Source organism: Haliotis asinina, chromosome 5 (assembly GCF_037392515.1).
Source record: "Haliotis asinina isolate JCU_RB_2024 chromosome 5, JCU_Hal_asi_v2, whole genome shotgun sequence".
In the NCBI taxonomy this organism is placed as follows: Eukaryota; Metazoa; Mollusca; class Gastropoda; order Lepetellida; family Haliotidae; genus Haliotis; species Haliotis asinina.
The window spans coordinates 49,293,292-49,315,299 of NC_090284.1; the positions used below are offsets into that span (position 1 = coordinate 49,293,292).

The 22,008-nt window shown below is 40.0% G+C and overlaps 1 protein-coding gene across 1 annotated transcript; it reads left to right on the forward strand.

Annotated features, from left to right (window-relative positions):
• The first annotated feature begins 3,040 nt into the window (after positions 1-3,040).
• LOC137284694 (sodium-coupled monocarboxylate transporter 1-like) lies at positions 3,041-21,786 on the forward strand. The gene is made up of 15 exons (XM_067816606.1): positions 3,041-3,646; positions 4,138-4,203; positions 4,681-4,732; positions 11,244-11,311; positions 11,841-11,995; positions 12,591-12,728; positions 12,906-13,038; positions 13,512-13,600; positions 14,469-14,584; positions 15,292-15,359; positions 16,658-16,744; positions 16,997-17,217; positions 19,306-19,412; positions 19,966-20,072; positions 21,222-21,786. Exons 1-15 carry the CDS (start codon positions 3,284-3,286, stop codon positions 21,348-21,350), a joined length of 1,899 nt encoding a protein of 632 aa, XP_067672707.1. The 5' UTR covers positions 3,041-3,283; the 3' UTR covers positions 21,351-21,786.
• The last annotated feature ends 222 nt before the right edge of the window (positions 21,787-22,008 follow it).

Consider the following 22,008-nt stretch of genomic DNA (forward strand, 5'->3'; position numbering starts at 1 on the left):
GTGGCACTCTGGACTCAGTGTAAAACCGGCGTAAAATCATACTCACTCACTCAACCATCTGATGACAATCCATTTTCCGCCAAACTGAAGGATCAATTCAACTTTGAAACAGGTAGGTGTTGCTTCACAATTGTCTGTTAGGTTCAACCTTCGGTATCGTTCGTTTGTTACTGAAAAGCGGATTGATGAAGGTTACAAACTTCAAGGCTTTACTGAAGGTTTTAAATAGTTCCATGTTACACATGTAGAGCACATTGCCATTTATGACGCATGTGACAACAGTGACAACATGAATCCACATATAATTCCTTATTTAGGATAGAACCACATATTTATGTTTCTTTCAGGTAAAAAGTGCAACGGGAGTCACCGGAAGGGCAAGAGATACCCACATTAACGTAAACAGCCTGGAGTAATCACTGTTTTATTTAGATATCTAATATATATATTGAAAGGACAAGGATTCCGTTTCTAATATTTGTAAATAATGCATCTCCATATAGGTACATTGTGTAGTCTATTTCTGGTGTCACCCGCCGTGATATTTCTGGAATATTGCTAAAAGTAGCATATAGCCACCCTGACTGACTGGCTGACTCATTCACTGTAAATGGTGCAAGTATAAGAGCTTTCGTCTCTTTATATTAAGTCGGTATCTGCAAAAAACACTTTGAACCAGCGTGAGAAAGCCTAGGAATGAAGAATTGAGAACACGTCGACGTGCTTCCACTGTCTTAGTGATGGATACACATAAACAAGAAACAAAGAACACTCCCAACACTCCATCTTTTTCATAGCACCAATATGCTACCAGTACCCATAGCATAGGAACTTATGTAAACCTGGGGTTGAGATCTGGACTCCTGTCGGACAAAGGTAGAGATACCACAGATTCATGACAACATGTGGTCGATTTCGATTTCTTGCAATCATTTTCAATGACGTGTTAGAATTCCGCATCCTAATTAGTTGGCATCTTTGAGCAGTTGTCATTTGAGGTCCCATGTTTCATTGGGTACAAGTGTACAACGAAATCAAATGATTTCGTGATTTTGCATTGTATTGAACTGTACGAGCTGTTTAATAAGTTAACATTTGGTTAATATGCGTACCCTCGTGTGAACATACACAGACATACAGTTTTGCATTCACATCCATGCATGTCCGTGAAGTAATCCCGAAAGAGACAATATGCACTGTTTCTCTGATGACACCGTTACATACCAGAGTAGGAAAGGTTGACATATGACGCAGTATATTCTTTCTACATTTTGTCCTATATTTTGGAAAGCCTTCATAAATTCTTATAGTTAGAGAGATGCCATGCCGTGTAGCAGACTTTTTACAGGGCATAACCAATCAAACTTTTTGAATCGATATGATCCTATGTCTCACATTCTTCAGTGAAAGACCTTCATTGAATCTTTTTCTGCTTCTTGTACAGAGTAGGTCTTTACAGGGCATAACCAATCAAACTTTTTGAATCGATATGATCCTATGTCTCGCATTCGATTCTTCAGTAAAAGACCTTCATTGAATCTTTTTCTACTTCTTGTACAGAGTAGGTCTTTACAGGGCATAACCAATCAAACGTTTTGAATCGATATGATCCTATGTCTCGCATTCGATTTTTCAGTAAAAGACAAATCTTTTTCTACTTCTTGTACAGAGTAGGTCTTTACAGGGCATAACCAATCAAACTTTTTGAATCGATATGATCCTATGTCTCGCATTCGATTTTTCAGTAAAAGACAAATCTTTTTCTACTTCTTGTACAGAGTAGGTCTTTACAGGGCATAACCAATCAAACTTTTTGAATCGATATGATCCTATGTCTCGCATTCGATTCTTCAGTAAAAGATCTTCATTGAATCTTTTTCTACTTCTTGTACAGAGTAGGTCTTTACAGGGCATAACCAATCAAACGTTTTGAATCGATATGATCCTATGTCTCGCATTCGATTCTTCAGTAAAAGACCTTCATTGAATCTTTTTCTACTTCTTGTACAGAGTAGGTCTTTACAGGGCATAACCAATCAAACGTTTTGAATCGATATGATCCTATGTCTCGCATTCGATTTTTCAGTAAAAGACAAATCTTTTTCTACTTCTTGTACAGAGTAGGTCTTTACAGGGCATAACCAATCAAACTTTTTGAATCGATATGATCCTATGTCTCGCATTCGATTTTTCAGTAAAAGACAAATCTTTTTCTACTTCTTGTACAGAGTAGGTCTTTACAGGGCATAACCAATCAAACTTTTTGAATCGATATGATCCTATGTCTCGCATTCGATTCTTCAGTAAAAGATCTTCATTGAATCTTTTTCTACTTCTTGTACAGAGTAGACCTTCAAATATACACCTGCGTTAGCTTTATTTGTAAAATATCATGTAACATTTCCTCTTTTAATAAATATTTTCGATATATATTATGTCACAGTCATTTCTTTAATTCCACTGCTTACGAGACCAAATACCACAGTAACTAATATATCACAGTGACAAATTTGCGCGGGGAAAAGAGCGAATGTGGCCAAATTTCACAGGAAACAAAAGAAAGAGCGAAACGTTTTCTCGGTGATTACTTCGCTCCACTGATCTGGAGCTGCAGAACAAAATGTGGTTGAACGAGAATGACTCTTAATTTTGTTCCTAATGCGGTTTTCCCACCAGACTGTCTATGATATGGAAAGAATCCTATGGACACAGCTTTTATCAGATATTTCATTTGATGATTAATCGCTCTTTCTTTAGCTTTTATGTATAACGTCAGTTATAACGTCATATGAGCTTGACAGCGGATGTTACACTTCCATGTCAAACTGAGTTTGTCTCGGTGCTGGTTTATGAAGAATTAACAAAAAATTAAAAATGTGTTCTTCCTTGTGAAAAATAGGCCCGAGAAACGTTCTCGTGTGCAGTCTTCTATTTAAACATTTTGCACTAAATTTAAAACAACTCCTTTCATTGGGCTATATAAGATGCACATATAGGGAGAAACAAAACAGTTAATCTCAGGTATTATTGAAATGGTGAATATAGCAGGCATGATAAGGAAATAAACCCAGGGCAGTTCATATATGACACAAAGTTTTCATTCGCCGAAATGATAGTACTTTCCACAACTCCTTAAGGGCTAGTGAAAAAGTAATGTTAAGTTAATATGGTAATTTAACATCGTGACTGTACAATGGACCAAAGCGGTGAGCCACGTGACATGGGCCATAGTCGTTGATGCAAATATAACTAGATCTCATTCCTCAGTGAGGATCGTTTCACAATGGGAGACTACAGCATATACACCGGTGTCAAGAAGACGTTCAGTATTGTTGACTATGCGTGTTTTGGGGCGACACTGGCAGTGTCAACAGCTATTGGTATATACTATGCAATCAAGGACAAGCAGAGCATCGATTCTAAAAACTTTTTACTTGGGGGTCGTCAGATGAGCATTGTCCCAGTGTCGCTGTCCATACTTGTGACGTCGTTCTCAGCGACGACGTTGCTAGGGATGCCGGCAGAAGTATACACCTACAACACAATGATTTGGTGGATGTGTCTGTCAGCATCTATTGGTCTCGTCATCGCTGCTATTGTCTTCGTCCCGTTTTTCTATAATCTAAACGTCACCAGTATTTATGAGGTAAGACGATGTCGTAATATGGTACACAAGTATACTACATTTATGAAGAAAATACTGACTATCTGAATGTGGATGAGCCGATGTTGCCGGAAGAGAAGGTCTTGCTTAACCTCTCAAGGTTTCATCACTGAATTTCAGTGACTCATTCCTGTACCTTTGATCACCGTTTCATGTTCAGAAAAACCTGCAAGCCATCGTGTATTGGCGATGACGTTCTGTATTGACCAAACGTTTTATCATTATTAGGATAGCAAATAATACAATTCTCCTTGGGCTTCAGTCATACAACTATTAAACTTATGTTTACAGTTAATCCTGTATTGGCCAAAGATGTCCCTTTTCTGCTATTGAACTGAGGTAAAAGCACCACGATCTCACAGGCGTCAATAGTCAAGATATTTGTTGTGAGAGGAAATGGTATCGATGAAAAGCATTCGCAATGAGTGGGTAGAAATGAACACAATGTCTATCGCCTTCTGTTTGTATTTCAGTATTTAGATATGCGATTTGGTCGAGGTATCCGAGTCTTAGGATCCATTCTGTTCCTCATCAAAGCGGTAAGAAATGGTTTCTTTACAACTCCGGAAAATGAAACAATAATTGTTTTTGACAGTTTCGCTTTCGTCTTTGAAAGTATGACCATAATATGAATTACATGTCCTTCCATCCCTATTGATGCGGGGTAGAAATGGTCTTCAGTAACCCATGCTTGCGACAAAAGGAGACTAGGCTTGTCGTAAGAGGCGACTAACGGGATCGGATGGTCAAGCTCGTTGACATAGTTGACACATGTCATTGGTTCCCATCGATGATCGATGCTCATGCTGTTGATCACTGGGTTGTCTGGTCCAAACTCGATTTTTTTACAGACCACAGTCATATAGCTGGAATATTGCTGAGTACGACGTTTGCATAATTCTAATAATCCACAAAATGGCACAATGACCTGTGATCACATGATCAAGTTAATGAGTATAATACAATATATATGTAGATGAATAGATACTAAGTTCAAGGTTTTATGACCATTTCAGTTGACCTACATGGCATTCGTCCTGTACGTTCCATCGCTGGCCTTGAATGCAGGTAAAGACAAACATACTGCTTTGACAAACCATTATCAAAATTATATATGTTCTTCAGGTATGCGAGTAGACTAATTCATAAGACATTTGAGCATTCGCCGAAAGAGTTATTTATACATCAGTAGGTCTATTTGTACGCCTTTTCTCAGTGGACAAGAGTATAAACTGATTGATATGCCACACGTCACGATGTTCAATAACATACAAACATCCACTGGTTTTGTCCGTTCTCCTGATCCATTGAATCGTCTTACAATAACCACAGACCGCTGGGAGACCGATTTAAACCTGGAACCTCTAAGGGAGTACATGACTGATGAAACAGCTATATGCTTAGAAGTCATAAAAGGGGTTGTAAGCCTCAGAGGAGAGAATAACCGTGTTATAACTTCCATAAAAACGGCAAAGCCTTTTACAGTGTAACACGAGTTCATCAAAAGAGTCCTGCTATATCTTTAGCGTTTACGCTTATAATTGTATACGTTATATGTCTTTTCACGATTGCCGCTAGTAAAAATGTCTCAATAAATGTCACTGTAAAGGTAATTACTCGTCCCTGTGATGTAGCAAAATGATTTCATGCTATTATTTTTTGTGTCAAACGGTTTTCATTGGTCTGACGTTTATGTTTTAAGTTTTACATGAGATCGGTATTATCTGGGATTAAACTTGAGCTTTCGAATAAGAAGGGGATAACGAACTTCATTCTGATTTTCAATTTCAACACACATGGATGATATTAACGTCATGCCATGTGTAATAAGAAGGATTGTCACTCAGGAACAAAGCAGCTAGCGTGGCAATTTGGACTTCATATAAAATAGGACAAAATTGCGGAGAAGGTGTAACAGGGCTGTTTTATATGAACGGACTGACAATTTTAAACCTGACTGTCCAAATGACATGTTCGTCGAGACAAAAGGTGACACAACGATTTAGCACGTTTTTTCCAACTTGTGAAAGTGATACGTGGTGACAAGATAATTGATGTCGTGTCTTCTAGCCTGAAATGATATATCTTTATCTGGGTATTTCCTCGTTGTTAAAAGCCAGGACAGTTTTCCAGCAGTATGGCGATGGTCTGTAAGTAATCATGCGTGAGTGAGTGAGTGAGTTAGTGAGAATGGTTGTACGCCAGTTTCAGCAATGCTTCCGCAATATCACTGTTGGGGGCACCAGAAATGGGCTTCACATTGTAATTATGTGGGAAAACGGTCGTTGATGTGATGAGCAAACACTTGAAACATTAGTCTACCCTAACGCCCCATGAAATAATCATGTCTGAACCAGGCTATTTAGTGATTCAGATCATGAACAACGTTCTACATAATTGCAATACGATGACGGATGATTGACGTCATGAGTGCCGAACTAAAATAACGTGTCATAACCAAGTATGCAACCACCCGATTCCTCTTACGATAATCAAGAACTTTAAATCATAAACTGGGCGGTGGGGAGGCTAGTGGTTACAGCGTTTGCTCTACACCCTGAAGAGCCGGGTTTGATTTCCCCACGAGTACAATGTGTTAAGTCCATTTCTGGTGTCCCTCGCCGTGATATTGCCAGAATATTGCCAAAAAGACGTAAAACATCATTGATAAACTCACTGTAAATCACGTGGGCATGAATGAACACTTTGCATTAAAACTGACCTCAAATAGAATGACAGTTAGCAAATCTACAGAGTGTGGCAATTCTATCATATATGGGTAACAAAATAGTAGAAATGATACTAATTCCTCCAGTTTAAAGTGTACACGTGAGCGGGCATGCGTGTACCTTTCGTGAACACCTGGTGTCGGGGCTGATTTTCTGTGGACCATTCATAGGATTTCTTGTTTTGCTTTAGGCTTTGTGGGATAAACTCCTGTCATAACGAAATGGCAACCATTGGTTTTCAATTGCGGTATAAATGGTACTAAAGTTAATGCTTCGTTTCATATAGAACGTACAGAGTTTCAACAGATTCTTATCAAAACTGTTTGACAAGAAGGATTATTTAAACCTTTCCTCTCGAACAGTATTCCATTTCTTTTCACAACTTTTGAGAACAATCGACCATGATTTTTCAATGATGGTTTTAACAAACGTTAAACGACTCACACGTCTCAAAAGCTGTTTAAATGGGACAAGATTTCTTCAAAACTTTCAAACGGTTATTGCAGGACGTTTCAAGGCATTTCAAAATGTGACACACCTTTCATACTAATAATGATAGTTTCAAAGCGTTATTTTAACTTGTACCCTATGGTGGTCGTGATCTTTTTCAAGAGAAGAGTTGACGTGCCTTTGCATGTGTTAGTCCACCTTTTACCAGTCATCATCACTATTTAATAGTCATTGTCATAACACCTGGTCATGATGCAGTCGAAATTGTACGATTTTTACGACCACGAAAGGAGTTACTTTTATGAACAATTTCGGGTGTCCCCTGTCGTGACATTGCTTGAATATTACTCAAAGTGGCGTAAGACCACACTAACTTACTCACTTACTTGCTTTCATGAACAAATAGACAGATCTTATATTTCATGTAAATTTCTGTCAGGTGTCTAGGAGTGTTTATGCAACTTGTTCTCCTTTATCAACTCGTGTTGGTTTCAGGTGAAGTTTCAGCATATAAATTATGATACCAGCGTGTAAAGATGTTCCGTCTCGATAACGATGCTAAAATTGGATGCCGTAAATAATAAGTTACAAGTAGACTCCTCCAGATCAGCTTGGGAACGTCGGCTTTACAGAAGTATCAATAATTTCTTGATCATGTTCCTTTGATGGCGGGTTGTCAAGTGACTCTTAACAGGAGGTTCTTGCATACTGTGTATTCCTGCTAGTGATCAGCTTAGTTTTAACTATATTTTCTCTCCCGGTTTTATAGTGTTCATATCTTATGACAGATTGCGTCATGACCGATGAATGATGAGTATCTCATCACCTTTTTGCTTATATCTATATTTATCTATCTGTCTACGTGTCTATCTACCTTGTTTGCCACTTGTTTGTTTAGTCTGTTTCGTACGACAATCCATTGGTCTATGACGTTTTAACAAGTTTCTGTGTCACCTCTCCCAGGAGGGTGACAGATAGAAAATATATTACCTCTGCCACGGTAACCGCCTAACATTCGGAAGAGAAACTGTTGCTAACAATCGTATGACGTCATAATATGACGTCATAGACTATCTGGGACCCTATAAAACGAGGCATATATAGAGGATACTAAAAGATCTTCCGTGTAATACCATTTTTATTAAACGAGTTAATGATTGGTATCAAACGTGCGAAAGCGAGTTTGATACTAAATCTTTAACGTGTTTAATGAAAATGGTATTTCACGGAAGCGAGTTTAGTATTCTGTTTATTGCTCGCCAACATAAATTGACAGAAACTGCGGCGAAATCGCCTATAGTGTAGGGACACTAAGCTTTCAAGTCAAGCAAGGTCTAGTAAAATCGCGACATCAACATTAGCATTGTGACGTCACAACGTTTGACGTCATACGTCAAGCGGTATTACACTAGTGTAATATTGAAGTGAAAATATTACACTGCAGTATATTCAACGTGCGAGTAATAATATGCAATATCTAATGGCAATAAACGAACAAAAGTCTTAATTAGAAAAACGATAGCATTCAATCCACATGGTTCCAAAATGTTGAACAAACCTAAAGCTATCATGCACGTGATGTATATTTCACGTGCAATTTCTGGATTGTCTGCTGAATCAGTAATACAACTATTGTATATTAATACTTCAACCGAAGAAAACAGTCGTTTTGCACGTAAACAGGCATGTCTAAACTATTTCTAAAATTTAGGTCAGAACATCTAAAGATGCTACAATTTAGTTGGCCCGGACCCCCCACCCCTAGATCATGTTTCAAAATACTGTCGGGGAAAGGCTTGACATAGTATGTAACGGTGCTGAACTTGACCTCTGTTCTTGCTGTCCCTTTCTGTTGTGGCAAACACTTTACTATTGACACAACGCCCACACTTCTAAGGCTAGATGTGAAGTGTCCGCAATAGCCAAATCCGCTACTGATAACCTCGCGGGGGAATTACTCCCGGTGTAACATTCTGTATACTTCTCAAAGTTTGCTAAGGATCGCCGCTTAAAACAGCGAGATACGTTTTGAGCTTCTGGTGAACTAGCCAACGATAATGTTATGTATAGCTGGGCAGAGTTGTACAATGGTCTGTCGCCATGTGCCAGAACATGCCAGCAAACAATATGAAACTAATGATCAGTCTGATCATTCGTAAATTTGTTTGAGTGAGTAAGTTTTACGCCGCACATAACAATATTACAGCTACATGTATATGGTGGCGATCTGTAAATAATCGACTCTGGGCCTATGTTTTCGAAGCTCTCTTAGCGCTAGGACAGTCGTAAGTTAATGTTAATGTACAGCACTTACGACTATCTTAGCGCTAAGAGAGCTTCGAAAATCTAGGCCCTGGATCAGACAGTCTAGAGATCAACAGCATGAGCATCGATCTACGCAAATGACATACGATGTGTTAACCAGGCCAGCAAGACGGATCATCCGTTCTCGTTAGTGGCCTCTTGCGACAAAGCATGGGTTTCTGAAGATCAATTCTAGACCGGGTCTTCACGATTCCGTAAATGTGACACTGTCTGACCAAAATGGAGAAGTAAACACATACTTGAAACATCTCCACTGCCCCATCAACCCAAAGCTGTGTTCTCAGAAGTGGCTAAACTGTAAATGAAGCATACACTGACGTCCAAAAGAAATGTCCCCATGTATAATATCCTCTCTCAAACAACAATCACAAACACAAATTTGTTCAAGGTTTCATATCAATAAACAAACCATATTTTTCAATTCGATATGCTAACACAAAGATCAGGGTTGATTCTACATTTTTATAGGCAACGTTTACAAACGACGGTTGATCGCCCGGTTTTCGGGCACACACATCACAGCATAAAAAGTTCCAAAGAGATAGTACATCTCCAGTAACGCGTGTGACGACCTCCGGCGTTGATGCATGCCTCGACATGACGTCGTACAGAGTGGACAAGTTGTCTGTTCACGTGATGTGGTACCTATTGCCATTTTTCTCATAGGTCCTGAATCAGAGCATTCCTGGTCAACGCTTTCGGATGCGACGTTAGAGGTGGTACTACAGGTGCATAGACACGTACCCGACCATCAGATCTGTTAGTTTATAGAACCTGTTTTCATTTGTGGAAAAAAAACTCGATGCCAATTTCGTTGCTTCCATTGACGAACATTCTCGGCTCATGTCAATCTGTGATGTCGATGTTCACGCGTCACCGTCATGCCCTTGAACGTTCGGTAGTAACGGATAGCATATGCACGAATATGTCTGCTTTCTGTCTATCTATCTGCTGCCTCGATGCCTAAGACTTTTCGCCGCTAATGACGGCACAGTTACAAATCTGTTCCTCAGATAAAATGGTGGTCATCCTGGGAGCTGGTGACCTTTGGTTTTCCCCACCGTGGGCTGTCCTGCCAGTTTGTCTTAAGCGTGTGATTAATCTTTCAACTGGTCGTTTTGCGCAGCCATTGATTCCTCCACCTCCAGCATAGCAATTGCTCGTTCTCAGTGCTTTGATGCTAATCGAGGCATGTTTCCTTGATCATACGAGTGTACGTCATGACAGAGAAGACATAGAGAAGTTTTGGCGCTCAAAGTCAGTTTTACCGCTTAAGACGTGTGAGCTGTCGCTTTTCCTTCGTGTATAATATTAATCTGTGTTTGGGGGATGTTCTCCCTGTCATAATTCACTCTTAGACGAGATTTATAATAATTTCTATTTTGGCGACGTGCCTTTTTCACGTGAGTGTACTCAATGAAAAACAGCGTATGCTGCAGGAAAAGGAATGACGCGAGCCAAAGAAACTCTAGCAAGAAATGTTAAATGATTTTTCATCGAAAAATACAAAAGCGCCCATTTTGAAAGGGATCAATAGTAGACCGTATTCAGTACACAGACAACCATATTCGGTTTGTGCATCTTCGGAATGAAGCTGCCTCAACCAACAATTTTAGGATTGAGACGAATCAGTGTCAGAACCACATCTGATTACGATCGGTGGTGCTTGTTTGTTTGCAATATTCAAGCTGTACAGCTACGGTATGTAAATGACTGAGTTAACACGTACCAGTAATCCAGTGGTCAACATCATGAACATCGGCAGCATTATGATGCAATGTGTCAACCAGGTCAGCGAGCCTGATCAACATAGTTTGCTGAAGACCAATTCTAACACAGGTCGTCGGGGATGCTTCAACTAATATGCGGTAAAGGGGATCTATTGCCGGTTTGATTTCCCAGTGACGTTGACGTTTTAATTCTTTTTGAACTGGGACACACACAAACGTAAATGATTGCAGTTTTTTTCTTTTTGCCTGCACTCGGCACTGAAGGTCTGCACTTTGTGAGTTTTATGTTCATATGAGATTTCATTCGTCCACGGATGACCTTAGTATCTGGCAATCTATTTCCAGCAACGGATTTCAGTTTATGGGGATCCGTGATAGCAGTGGGAACAGTCGTCACATTTTACACAGCTATTGTGAGTATTAGTTGCAGATGCAATCCATCGATCTGTTTTCCATCGATCTGTTTGAACTCATATCATTTCCATCGATATAAGAAAAAAATCAATTAAAAATCAAAACAAATAAAACCAAACAAACAACCCCACCCCATAATAATAACAATAAAACAACCAGAAAACAACATAAATGATACCAAAAAGCAAACACACATGCGCAAAACAAGACAAACAAAATAATAAAACAAACAACAAAAAAACCAAACCAAACAAAACAAAGAAACAACAAAACAAAACAACAAAAATCCCCCCAAAAACAAACACAAAAAAGAAAAGCAAAAGAAATCAAAGCAAAACAACAACCCCAAACACACGTACGCACGGACAAACAACAACACCAACAACACCAACAACACCAACAACAGAGAAACCTCCCAACAAATGAACGACAAAAAAACATATAAACGAAAAAAGCATCGGTCACTTAATGGTACATGAAATAACATCAAACTCAATAATATGTGACTGCTCTGTTTTATTCCTCCAGGGTGGCATGAAGGCTGTGCTGTGGACTGACACCTTCCAGGCAATCATCATAATAGGGGGCTTGACTGCAGCTCTTGTCCAAGGATTGAGAGTTGTTGGGGGACTTGAAGTTGCATGGACGGTGGCAGAGGAACGGTCACGCATATATTTTACAGAGTAAGTTTAAAACATAAAATTTCGCTCCGTTAGAAAATCGCATATTAAAGTGAAATAAGACCCCAAGTTGCTCCATGCAGAGCCGTGTTAGAAAACGTCAGAACAAACCTATCGTCACTCTCAATCACAAATGTGAAGTTATTCAAAATACATGAATTTACTTCAGGCGAAAAAGGCAAAATACATTTTTTTTATGAATGGATCAGTGATGACACCGGGTGTTTGTTTAAGTGTGTTTATGCGTGTTACAGGTGATTGAAAAACAATACCATGTAGCCAATATGAAAACATTCGGTGAACAATCTCTAATCCCAATTTGGTGTGTACTTTCTGGCCTTTGATGCCCCCTACCACCCCCTACCCCCCACCCCACACCCTCCTTCGCCTCTAAACATCCCAAAACCGTTTTCCTTCTCTAGGCCCTTCTTTTGTCAGGAGGACCACGCGAAATTGTAACATTAAAGACTGAATAACAGTGCAGCTTATGCACATTATCCTGACCCTGCAGCCAATACACACACACAGGCACGGACGCACACACAACTCATTCACTATTGTTTAATCGTACATTTGTTTTCTGTTTTACTTTTTATAGTTTCAACATCGATCCATCTACCCGCCATTCTTTCTGGGGGTTTGTGTTAGGTGGTAGCATTTTATGGGTGAACTTGTCTACGGGCCAAACTCAGATCCAGCGGACGTCATCGTGCTCCAGTGTCACAAAGGCCAAACTGTGAGTTCAAATTAGTTGTTTAGCAGTTTTTGCATTGTAGTTTAAGAAAATTTAAAAAGTCGTTAATAATTACCATAGTGGTGTGATGATGATCTCTAAGGTGATGATTTGTGTGTTTGTAACTTAAATAACTTTCAGATATTTTAAATCAATATTATGCTTTTATTTTTCTCCAAGGGCAATGCTAATTAGTGCTCCTTTCTTGGCTGCCATCATGTCAGTGTGCTGTCTTCTGGGTGTGGCCATGTTTGCATTTTACAAGGACTGTCACCCGTTGAAGTTCAACAATCTCATATCACGAAGCGATCAGGTAAGTACAACGTTAGCTGTCAATATTGACAAACCATTTCTTTAAATACACTTATGAAAATTAGAAGAAGAAGAAGAAGAAGAAGAAGAAGACGAAGAAGATGAAACCTTCAACAAAATAATGTAAATGATTCAAATTTTCTTTGTAAAAAGACGATAACACTTTGACCTGTGGTGTTTATGATGATTATATGAAACTGATATTCAACTATATATCACTGGGAAAATGAGATTTCATGAAACAAATCGTGCCATGCAAATAATCATGAACTGATCATGAGTGGTATTTCATGATGCATGTAGGGATGTATTAAAAATTGGTTATATGAAAGTCATCTGGAAAACTTGATGTATTGTATTTTAAAAAACAACTATGCATTGCCCTTATGGTTTATATGGTGTTCGTTATGTGAATGCCCCCTGGAGGTGAAGCGTCACAAAGGACAGTCATCAATGCATATGTTTCTCCAACAGATTCTGCCTCTGTATATAATGGACATTCTGGGACATCTTCCTGGCCTTCCGGGAATCTTCATCTCTTGTTTATTCAGCGGCAGTCTGAGGTCAGTTCAATATGGTTTGTAAAAGTGGCCTTTGTCGCTGTAACAACAATGTGCGATATTTACATAATGAAGACAGTTGGCGTGTGTTGTACCGTTTTGTACATTTTCAATGCGACAAAGCTATTTTGCTGGATAAACGTTCTGAATAGAAACTCATATTCATGCTGTCGACCACTGGATTTATGGCCTAGATTCAATTCATTACATACCGCCGCCAAATTGCTGGAATACTGCTAAGTGCAGAGTTAAACAAAAGCCAGCCTGAACCAAACCTAACCCTTTTCCATACATCGCCGATTGATTGGTCTTGTAAATTTAGCTAGAAATCAAATTGAGGAACCCACGGAATGAATCTAGGGTTCTTGGTGTAGGATCATTTTTAAATGCAACTCCTTGGGAAATAAAATGCAATCCCCGAAGAAACCGGTGACATGCAATATCTGGAATTACACTTTCTCAGTAAAGTACAGATTCTAGTACCCCACTCGAACCCACGCTCTTAGTAAGGTAATAAAGTCAGCCATCTACCTCACACAGCCAACGCGGCTTTCAAGGATTGGGGGAATTTGGGATAATTCCGTCGATACTTGCTATTCTAAGACGTCGTCTACGTGGATATAATATACTCGATGTAAGGTAGGTTCTATTTATTTTCCAGGTGCTAAAACGTCATAGATTGTGGACAAGAACTAGAGATGGGAGTTCATTTACAGTACGTCCACTTAATCACAAGGACAGAGCACATAAATCCGCTTTTCTATCTACGATACATACACAAATGTTTGTCATTAAATAAGGTTAGCGTCATGACCAATGAATTGTCATTATCACGTCAATGCTCGTGATTTCTATTTTCATTGTTCAACAGCACCCTGTCTTCGTCACTGACGGCCCTCAGCGCTGTGGTGCCTCGAGATCTCATTCAACCATTTTGTTGTAAACGAATTGGCGACAAAATGTTGACCATATTGTCGAAAGTCATTGGTAAGCTAGTACGTGTATGGATAACATTTGAAATTTGAAACTTATTTTTGATATGTGGACGCATGGGTGCCTTCAATGAATGAGGTGTCCCGTGAAGGTCCCAGAGTAGAACCGGCATTCAGCAACCCATGCTTGCCATAAAAGGCGACTATGCTTGACGAAAGAGGCGACTGACGGGATCGGGTGGTCAGACTCGCTGACTTGGTTGACACATGTCATCGGTTCCCAGTTACGCAGATCGATGCTAATGTTGTTGATCACTGGATTATTTACAGACCGCCGCCATATAGCTGGAATATTGCAGAGTGCGGCGTAAAACTAAACTCACTCACTCAATGAATGAACTAGACTTAAGGCCTCTTTGGCTATTTCAGTTATACAATGAAATCGCATAACATGACAATAACATCGCATAACATTAATATGGGACAGATGTGATGACAGTCTATATACTTTACCATTCAACACGGTGGTAACAAATATAGGAGGTAAACTGCACGCGTGACTTTAACTATGGTGAATTGTAACACAGCAGTGGCCTAATTTCTATGGCCACATCATAAGACAATTTTGAAGGTATTTAGAAATGACCTCAACAATATTCTTTTTACGAAGTTTCAGAGCGTTGAATACGAAACGAAAGAAATGACAATGGTACCAACAAAATCTGTCATAATGACCTTGTTATTTGTTTCCCTTTCTTGCAGTCGTTCTCTCTGGCATTACAACAGTTGCGTTCGCATTTATGGTATCCAGGCTAGGAGGAATACTACAGGTACTGTAGCATGGAATTCTATACAGAACTATATACATGGACCCTAATTAACACACACACACCCAGTTCGGATAGTGAACTGCGTATGCGTTACATGTCTATCCAGTATTTGGTGGACATTTTAAATAACAATCTTAAGCATACATTAACCTTAACTGACGACTATCTTAGCGCTAAGAGAGCTTCGAAAATCTGGGTCACAGACACACACAGACACACACACAGCCACAGCCACACACAGAGAGACACACAGACACACAGACACACACAGTCACACACACACACTGGTATATTTCATCATAGTGCTGATGATATGTCAATGAAGCCATTGTTTAGTCAGTAGCTCATTTCAGGTAATGAGAAACAAGTTTCTGACTGTAAAGGTTTGCCAAAGCGCAGTCCATATGCATGTGAAACATACTACCCACTTACATAGCTTATAGGCAACTTACATCACGAAAAGCATAGCGAGGAGAATACTTCCATTGAGACTGAATTGGCAGATAGCTTCGATAGTGGGATGCATGAAGCTAAGACGTCATTAAAGGCCATTGGGCCTCAGTTTGGTTACTGCCACTCTGTCATCAGTTGATTTACCCGGAAAAAAACACGGAAAAAACACCAACAAACAGAAGCTGTCAGGGATCGACTAAGGGTAGGACAGTCATGGAAGACCATGCCAGAGGAAAATCGTATTGCGGCCCGTTACGTGAGTCGTCAATCGTTCTACATCAGCATTCCTTGGAAACAACCCTTACTGCCCAACGGAGTCTGTCAACCAGAGACCGTGGGTAACCGTCTCAGGGGTTTGAGGACCCGAAGGGCAAGGGCCAGGATAAGTACAAGGATCCCTTTTGAACTAAATGTGGGTGAAGGATGGAAGATGTCACCCAGGAACGCGGCGGATATACAAGATACTGATGTGAAACACTACTATAGATTTCAAAGGATCTGAACAGACAGCAAGACCCGACACTGTCTCACCATATCATACTGAACTGTGTTTCAGCGAAATCAACAGTGTGTACAGAGGATACAAATTAATATATTACTTACATCTATTCTGATTATTTATCAGATAATCAAACATTACTGTTTTTCTAGAAGTATGCACCATTCACTGTCACATGTAACAGACAGGTGCAAAGAAGAACAAAAACAAGTGACACTAGATGTAACTTATGATTTCTCACATACACTATTGTAAATACCTTTTGAACTTATTTCTCTGTATATTGTATGCGTACATATTGTAAAAATATTTTTATTAAATTCATGGTATATTTTGTATACAAAAGGCTACATACACCGTTGCAAGTATCACAAGTGGACCGCTCTTCGGGCTCTTTATTCTTGGGATGTTCTTTCCAAGGGCAAACAAATGGGTAAGTTACTATTTTACTATAAGTGAGTGAGTAGTTCTGCGCCGCTTTTAGCAATATTCAAGCAATATCACGGCGGGGGACACCAGAAATGGGCTTCACACCACTTTGTATCTTTGTGGGGAATCGAACCCAAGTCTTCGGCGTGACGAGCGAACGGTTTTACCAATAGGGTATCCCACCGTCATTGTATTAATGTGAAGTTTCAGAATTGATGTGAAAAGCTTAATTCCTTTACAATACTGTTTTGATCAGGGTGCCTGGGCTGGATCTCTTACATCACTAGGCATGATGTGCTGGATAGGACTCGGCGCCTTTGTTACTCGAGCATCATACGTCCCTCCATCGTCTTTCATAACCAGCGGATGCAACTGGAACGTCACTCAGTCAACGCTAGTTGACGTTTCTCCAGCAACGCTTGGCATAACTACCCAGTTCACAAGCAACGTAACGGGTACTGATCTAAACAACACTAGGTAGGTGTCTCTTGAGGAACTGAGTAATGGAATGTCGCTTAATATTTCTGATGTTCATATTTTTATAGCGCCGATATCCAGTTCAACTGCTCAAAGGCGCTTTGTTTTTCCTTCGATCATTGAATGTCCATCACTACTGCACATCGTATTTTCAATCTCAACTCCCTGGGGATCATACAGCTCTTACTGCCTACTAGGCGCAGATAGTTTTGGGGGCTTTCCCATTTTTACGAGGTACCCACTCAGAGATGGGTGGACTGGGACACATGTAATAGTCCCAGTACTTCGTCCGTGTTCAATGCATATTGTTGTACCCGGAACTGGTATTTGCACATATTCTTGTGTCCACCATCTGCTAATCTACCAATGCATTCATGGCTTCTTTCAAGTACACGGGAATGTTACTATTGTACACTAGGGCTTGTGACAACACTGAAAGAGTCTGCACAGAGCGTTGACGCCAAGGTTTTTGCACCCGGTCACAGGTGGGCTAGATCCGGGCCCCTCCAAGCTCGCTGGACAGCTCGCCCACCCTCAAAAATTAGAATTAGGAGACTTTCCATTTTGCGAGCATACCACAAGGCAATGCCAGTGCATATTAGAAAGTAATATATATCCATACAGATGAAACGTTTCCAAAGCAATGGAATAAATTGTCATATTTTCCCCAAAGTTCTCTTCGCCACCTGTTTCCTCATTTGCATTTTGTCATCTTGTAAATCCAATATCCCCCACTCTTTCCATATGGTTACATCATAGACTGATTTCTACATTAACTTGGGGGAGCCAACTCAGATGGAATGCACGGGGATCATGCATCAAACTGTTGAAAATCATGTACAAATATCATGCATATGAACATCTGCGTTCAACAGTAACTCATAATGTTTCAAGTGTTTGTTTACAATGCATAAGTTCGTGTGAACACAGTACCTTTAAACTGTATGGGATACTGTACATAATTTAGTTGAGAGAAATTGTTTGAATTAAGTGGCTATATTTACACTAGTGAGTCTACACTTTTGATGGGAAGTATATGGATATGTTTCTGCCTAAATGTGACAGCTGATTAACATCGACTCATACTTATAGAGGCCGATGATATTAATACCACGTGTGCCGAGACCATGTAACATTGCGCATTAAAATACTACTTCGTGGTATTCGTAGAAGGAGGAGTTGGAGGAGTACCCATGCTTGTCATGTGAGGAGACTAACGTAATCAGGTGGTCAGGTTCGCTGACATGGCTGACACATGTCATCGTATCCCAAAAGTGTAGGACGATGTTCGTACTGTTGATGACTGGATTGCCTGGTCCAGACTCGAATATTTACAGACAGTCGGTACACAGCCTGAATGTTGCTGAGTGTTAACAACAAACCAACAATGCAAAATGTACAACAGGAAGCGTCAATAAAATGCGTTACTCTTGCCTCAGTAGTAGTCATTGTCCTCAAGTATAAGAGAGGCGGTGGAGTAGCCCAGTGGTTAAAGCGTTCGCTCGTGACGACGAAGACCCAGGTTCGATTCCCCACATGGGCACAGTGTCTGAAGCCTATTTCTGGTGTCCTCGCCGTGATATTGCTTGAATATTGCTGAAAGCGGCGTAAAGCCCAACTCATTCACTCTCTCAAGTATAAGGTGGTAAATAAGCGACGTCTTTGTCACCACTAAATGTCTGTGACACTTGGTCGGATAGCAGACAGATACTCGGGAATCGGCCCTTGATACTAGCCCTCATCTACAAAGTTATCTCAAATATAGTCCCAGAAAATAGGTTCACTATTTTTGAGGCGGCAGATGAGTTCCCCTTGGTTCAAGGCTCAGAAGTAATAGTGTCCTACCTTCTCTTAGTTTTTTATCCTTGTTGATTAGGCGCCATAACAATGAGGTACCTATAGTGCAGTACAGACGGGGTTCGGCGAGTCAGCATATATTTATGTACATGTCACAGATAGTTCCCACTGTACGCGCTGGCATTTCATAAATGTATAATCAAGTCAGTTATGCATGACCTCAGTCATGATCACTGGTAATAAAGTGTCATAATATGGTTCACTCAGAGTTTATTATGTATTCGTTTTCAGCATTCCAAGTACAGTATTATCAATCTACAAAATGTCCTACTTGTGGTATCTTCCTACGGCCCTCTTAATAGAAATTGTCGTTGGTCTCCTCGTCAGTGCTCTTACAGGTATGCCTGTGTTTGGTAACCTACCTTGTATCTTTGTGAAGAAGAGCGTTTAAAGGCTATGAATTCAAAATAGACATGTATCCGTGGAAACTGCTGTTTTTAAGTGTCTTGTATTACTTCTATATCGGTGTGTGTGTGTGTGTGTGTGTGTGTGTGTGTGTGTGTGTGTGTGTGTGTGTGTGTGTGTGTGTTGACCACCGGATTGATTCAGCTGATCAGCTTGGGAAACATTTGCTGCTCATGTTTAACTAGCTATGACGTCACATCCATAATTACGTCAAGCGCTGATGAGCTCATCTTGATATAGCCACATGTATGTTCCGACCCGTGAAGATCCCAGTTAAAATTTATTTTCAATTACCCATGCTTGTCGTAAGAGGCGGCCACCGATGGGATCGGATGGCTGACACATGTCATCGTATCCCAGCTGCGTAGATCGATGCTGATGCAGTTGATCACTGGACTCTCTGGTCCAGACTCATATTTTCCGACCTCCGGTATATGTTAAAACAACACCTTTCCAAAGTAGATTTTTAAAGTTTTCTTATTTCAGGGTGTACGAAACCAGAGGATGTAAGACCCGAACTGATCTGCCCACTGGTTGACTTGTTGTGTCCATTCTTGCCACAGTCATGGAGAGAACGTTTACGTTTTCACAAGGTTAGGTTTACAAGGTTTATTTTTTGTTGTGAACGGCAATTGATTTGATGCACAAAGAAAGGTCGGGTCTTTGGTAAAACACACGCATTGTGAAGACCCGTATTGTGAAGACAACCTAGAAACATCATCGGGGCGAACCGGGATTCGAACCTAGAATCAAGAGTATATGGCTCCAATGGGCTCAACTCTACACAGCTTGTCGCATCCTATCGTTCGCCTTATTTATGACTTAACAAAGAAATGGGTCAGTGTATTAGAGACTCCCACCCAAGTGTTTACTGATATCAGTTTCAGGGAATCGAATACCATCATGTTTTTCAACCATTCAGATTACAGAACACGAAGGCTTTTGGTGTACAACTGTTTTGGCATACAACATCTCTTAACACGGTACTGCCATTAGACTTGCAGTGTCATAGCATTGTGACGTCATCAGGTTTTTTACGTCATGGCATTGTTAGGCATGTAATTGATGATGTCAGGGCATTGTACACAAACTACTGTCGAAACGAAATCACAGGACATATGATTTATTATTACTCGCCCGTTGAAGATACTGCAGTGTAATATTTTTACTTCAGTATTACACTAGTGTAATACCGCTTGACGTATGACGTCAAAATGGTTCAAAGTTGTGACGTCACTATGCTAATGTTGATGTCGCGATTTTACTAGACCTTGCTTGACTTGAAAGCTGAGAGTCCTCACACTGTAGGCAATTTCGCCGCAGTTTCTGTCAATTTATGTTGGCGAGTAATAAACAGAATACTTAACTCGCTTCCGTGAAATACCATTTTCATTAAACTCGTTAAAGATTTAGTATCAAACTCGCTTTCGCTCGTTTCATATCAAATCATTAACTCGTTTAATAAAAATGGTATTACACGGAAGGTCGTTTAGTATCCTCTATATCTCACACATGGAATATCTCCAGTGTCTTAGATGCTAAATTGCGATTCCGGTACCCGTATTCCGATACATATTGCTACATATTGGAACAGTTCATACAGCCCTACTACCTATCACGGGAAGTAATGATGACCGATCACGTTATTACGGTAATACACTTATTAATGTTCAGTGATTAATGTTCTAAAATACATTAGTGTATATTTACAATATTTGTTGTGTACTTGTTATGGTCTACAGACTACCAAGCGACCTAACGAAACCAATGGTGCCACAGACACGAACCATCACCTCGTGGACGAGGCTACGACCTCCTTCCTGCGTGACAGGGATCTTTGGGAAAACGAGTTTCTACCCGACACACTCTGATTTAGATGACAAAGAGAAGTCCTGAAATTCAAAATGTTGAAATAAATCTTGAATTGGTTCCTGCTGTTGGAGAGAACATTTTGAAGAACATTTTGAAGTGGGCATCGCTCCTGGACAGACGCGTTTGTTTGCCGTTCTTTAACGCAGCAGTATTCCAGCGATATGTCGACTGTCTGTAATTGATCGAACCAGACAAACCAGTGATTGAAATCAAGAGCATCGGTCTATAGAACTGGGATACGATGACTTGCATAAACTCGCCCCAGTTAGTCGACTCATATCAATAGATAACCAGCTCGGATCAGCGCTGATACTTTGAATGCAAAATTAATTGTGCATATTCTTTGATGGATGACAACAAAGTATTGCTTTTAAATTAACATATGTGTGTCTGTAAACTATGTTTGTTACAGTCAATAAAGAAATATATTTAAAAGGCTGTTTTTTATTAACGATAACAATAACGCTTCAGTCGAGGTACAGATCTAGAAGCCACTATTCAGCTGACACAGGAATGCAATGCTACAAGGTCGAGGAAAGTCAGTGGAACCGTTACAAGAAATGCGTTTCAGTAAAGAGTGAGTGTGTTGGAGTATTTGCGGCTTAAAATTAGTGTTTCTTGTATTTCCCATTTGAAAAATGATAATAAATAAATCAT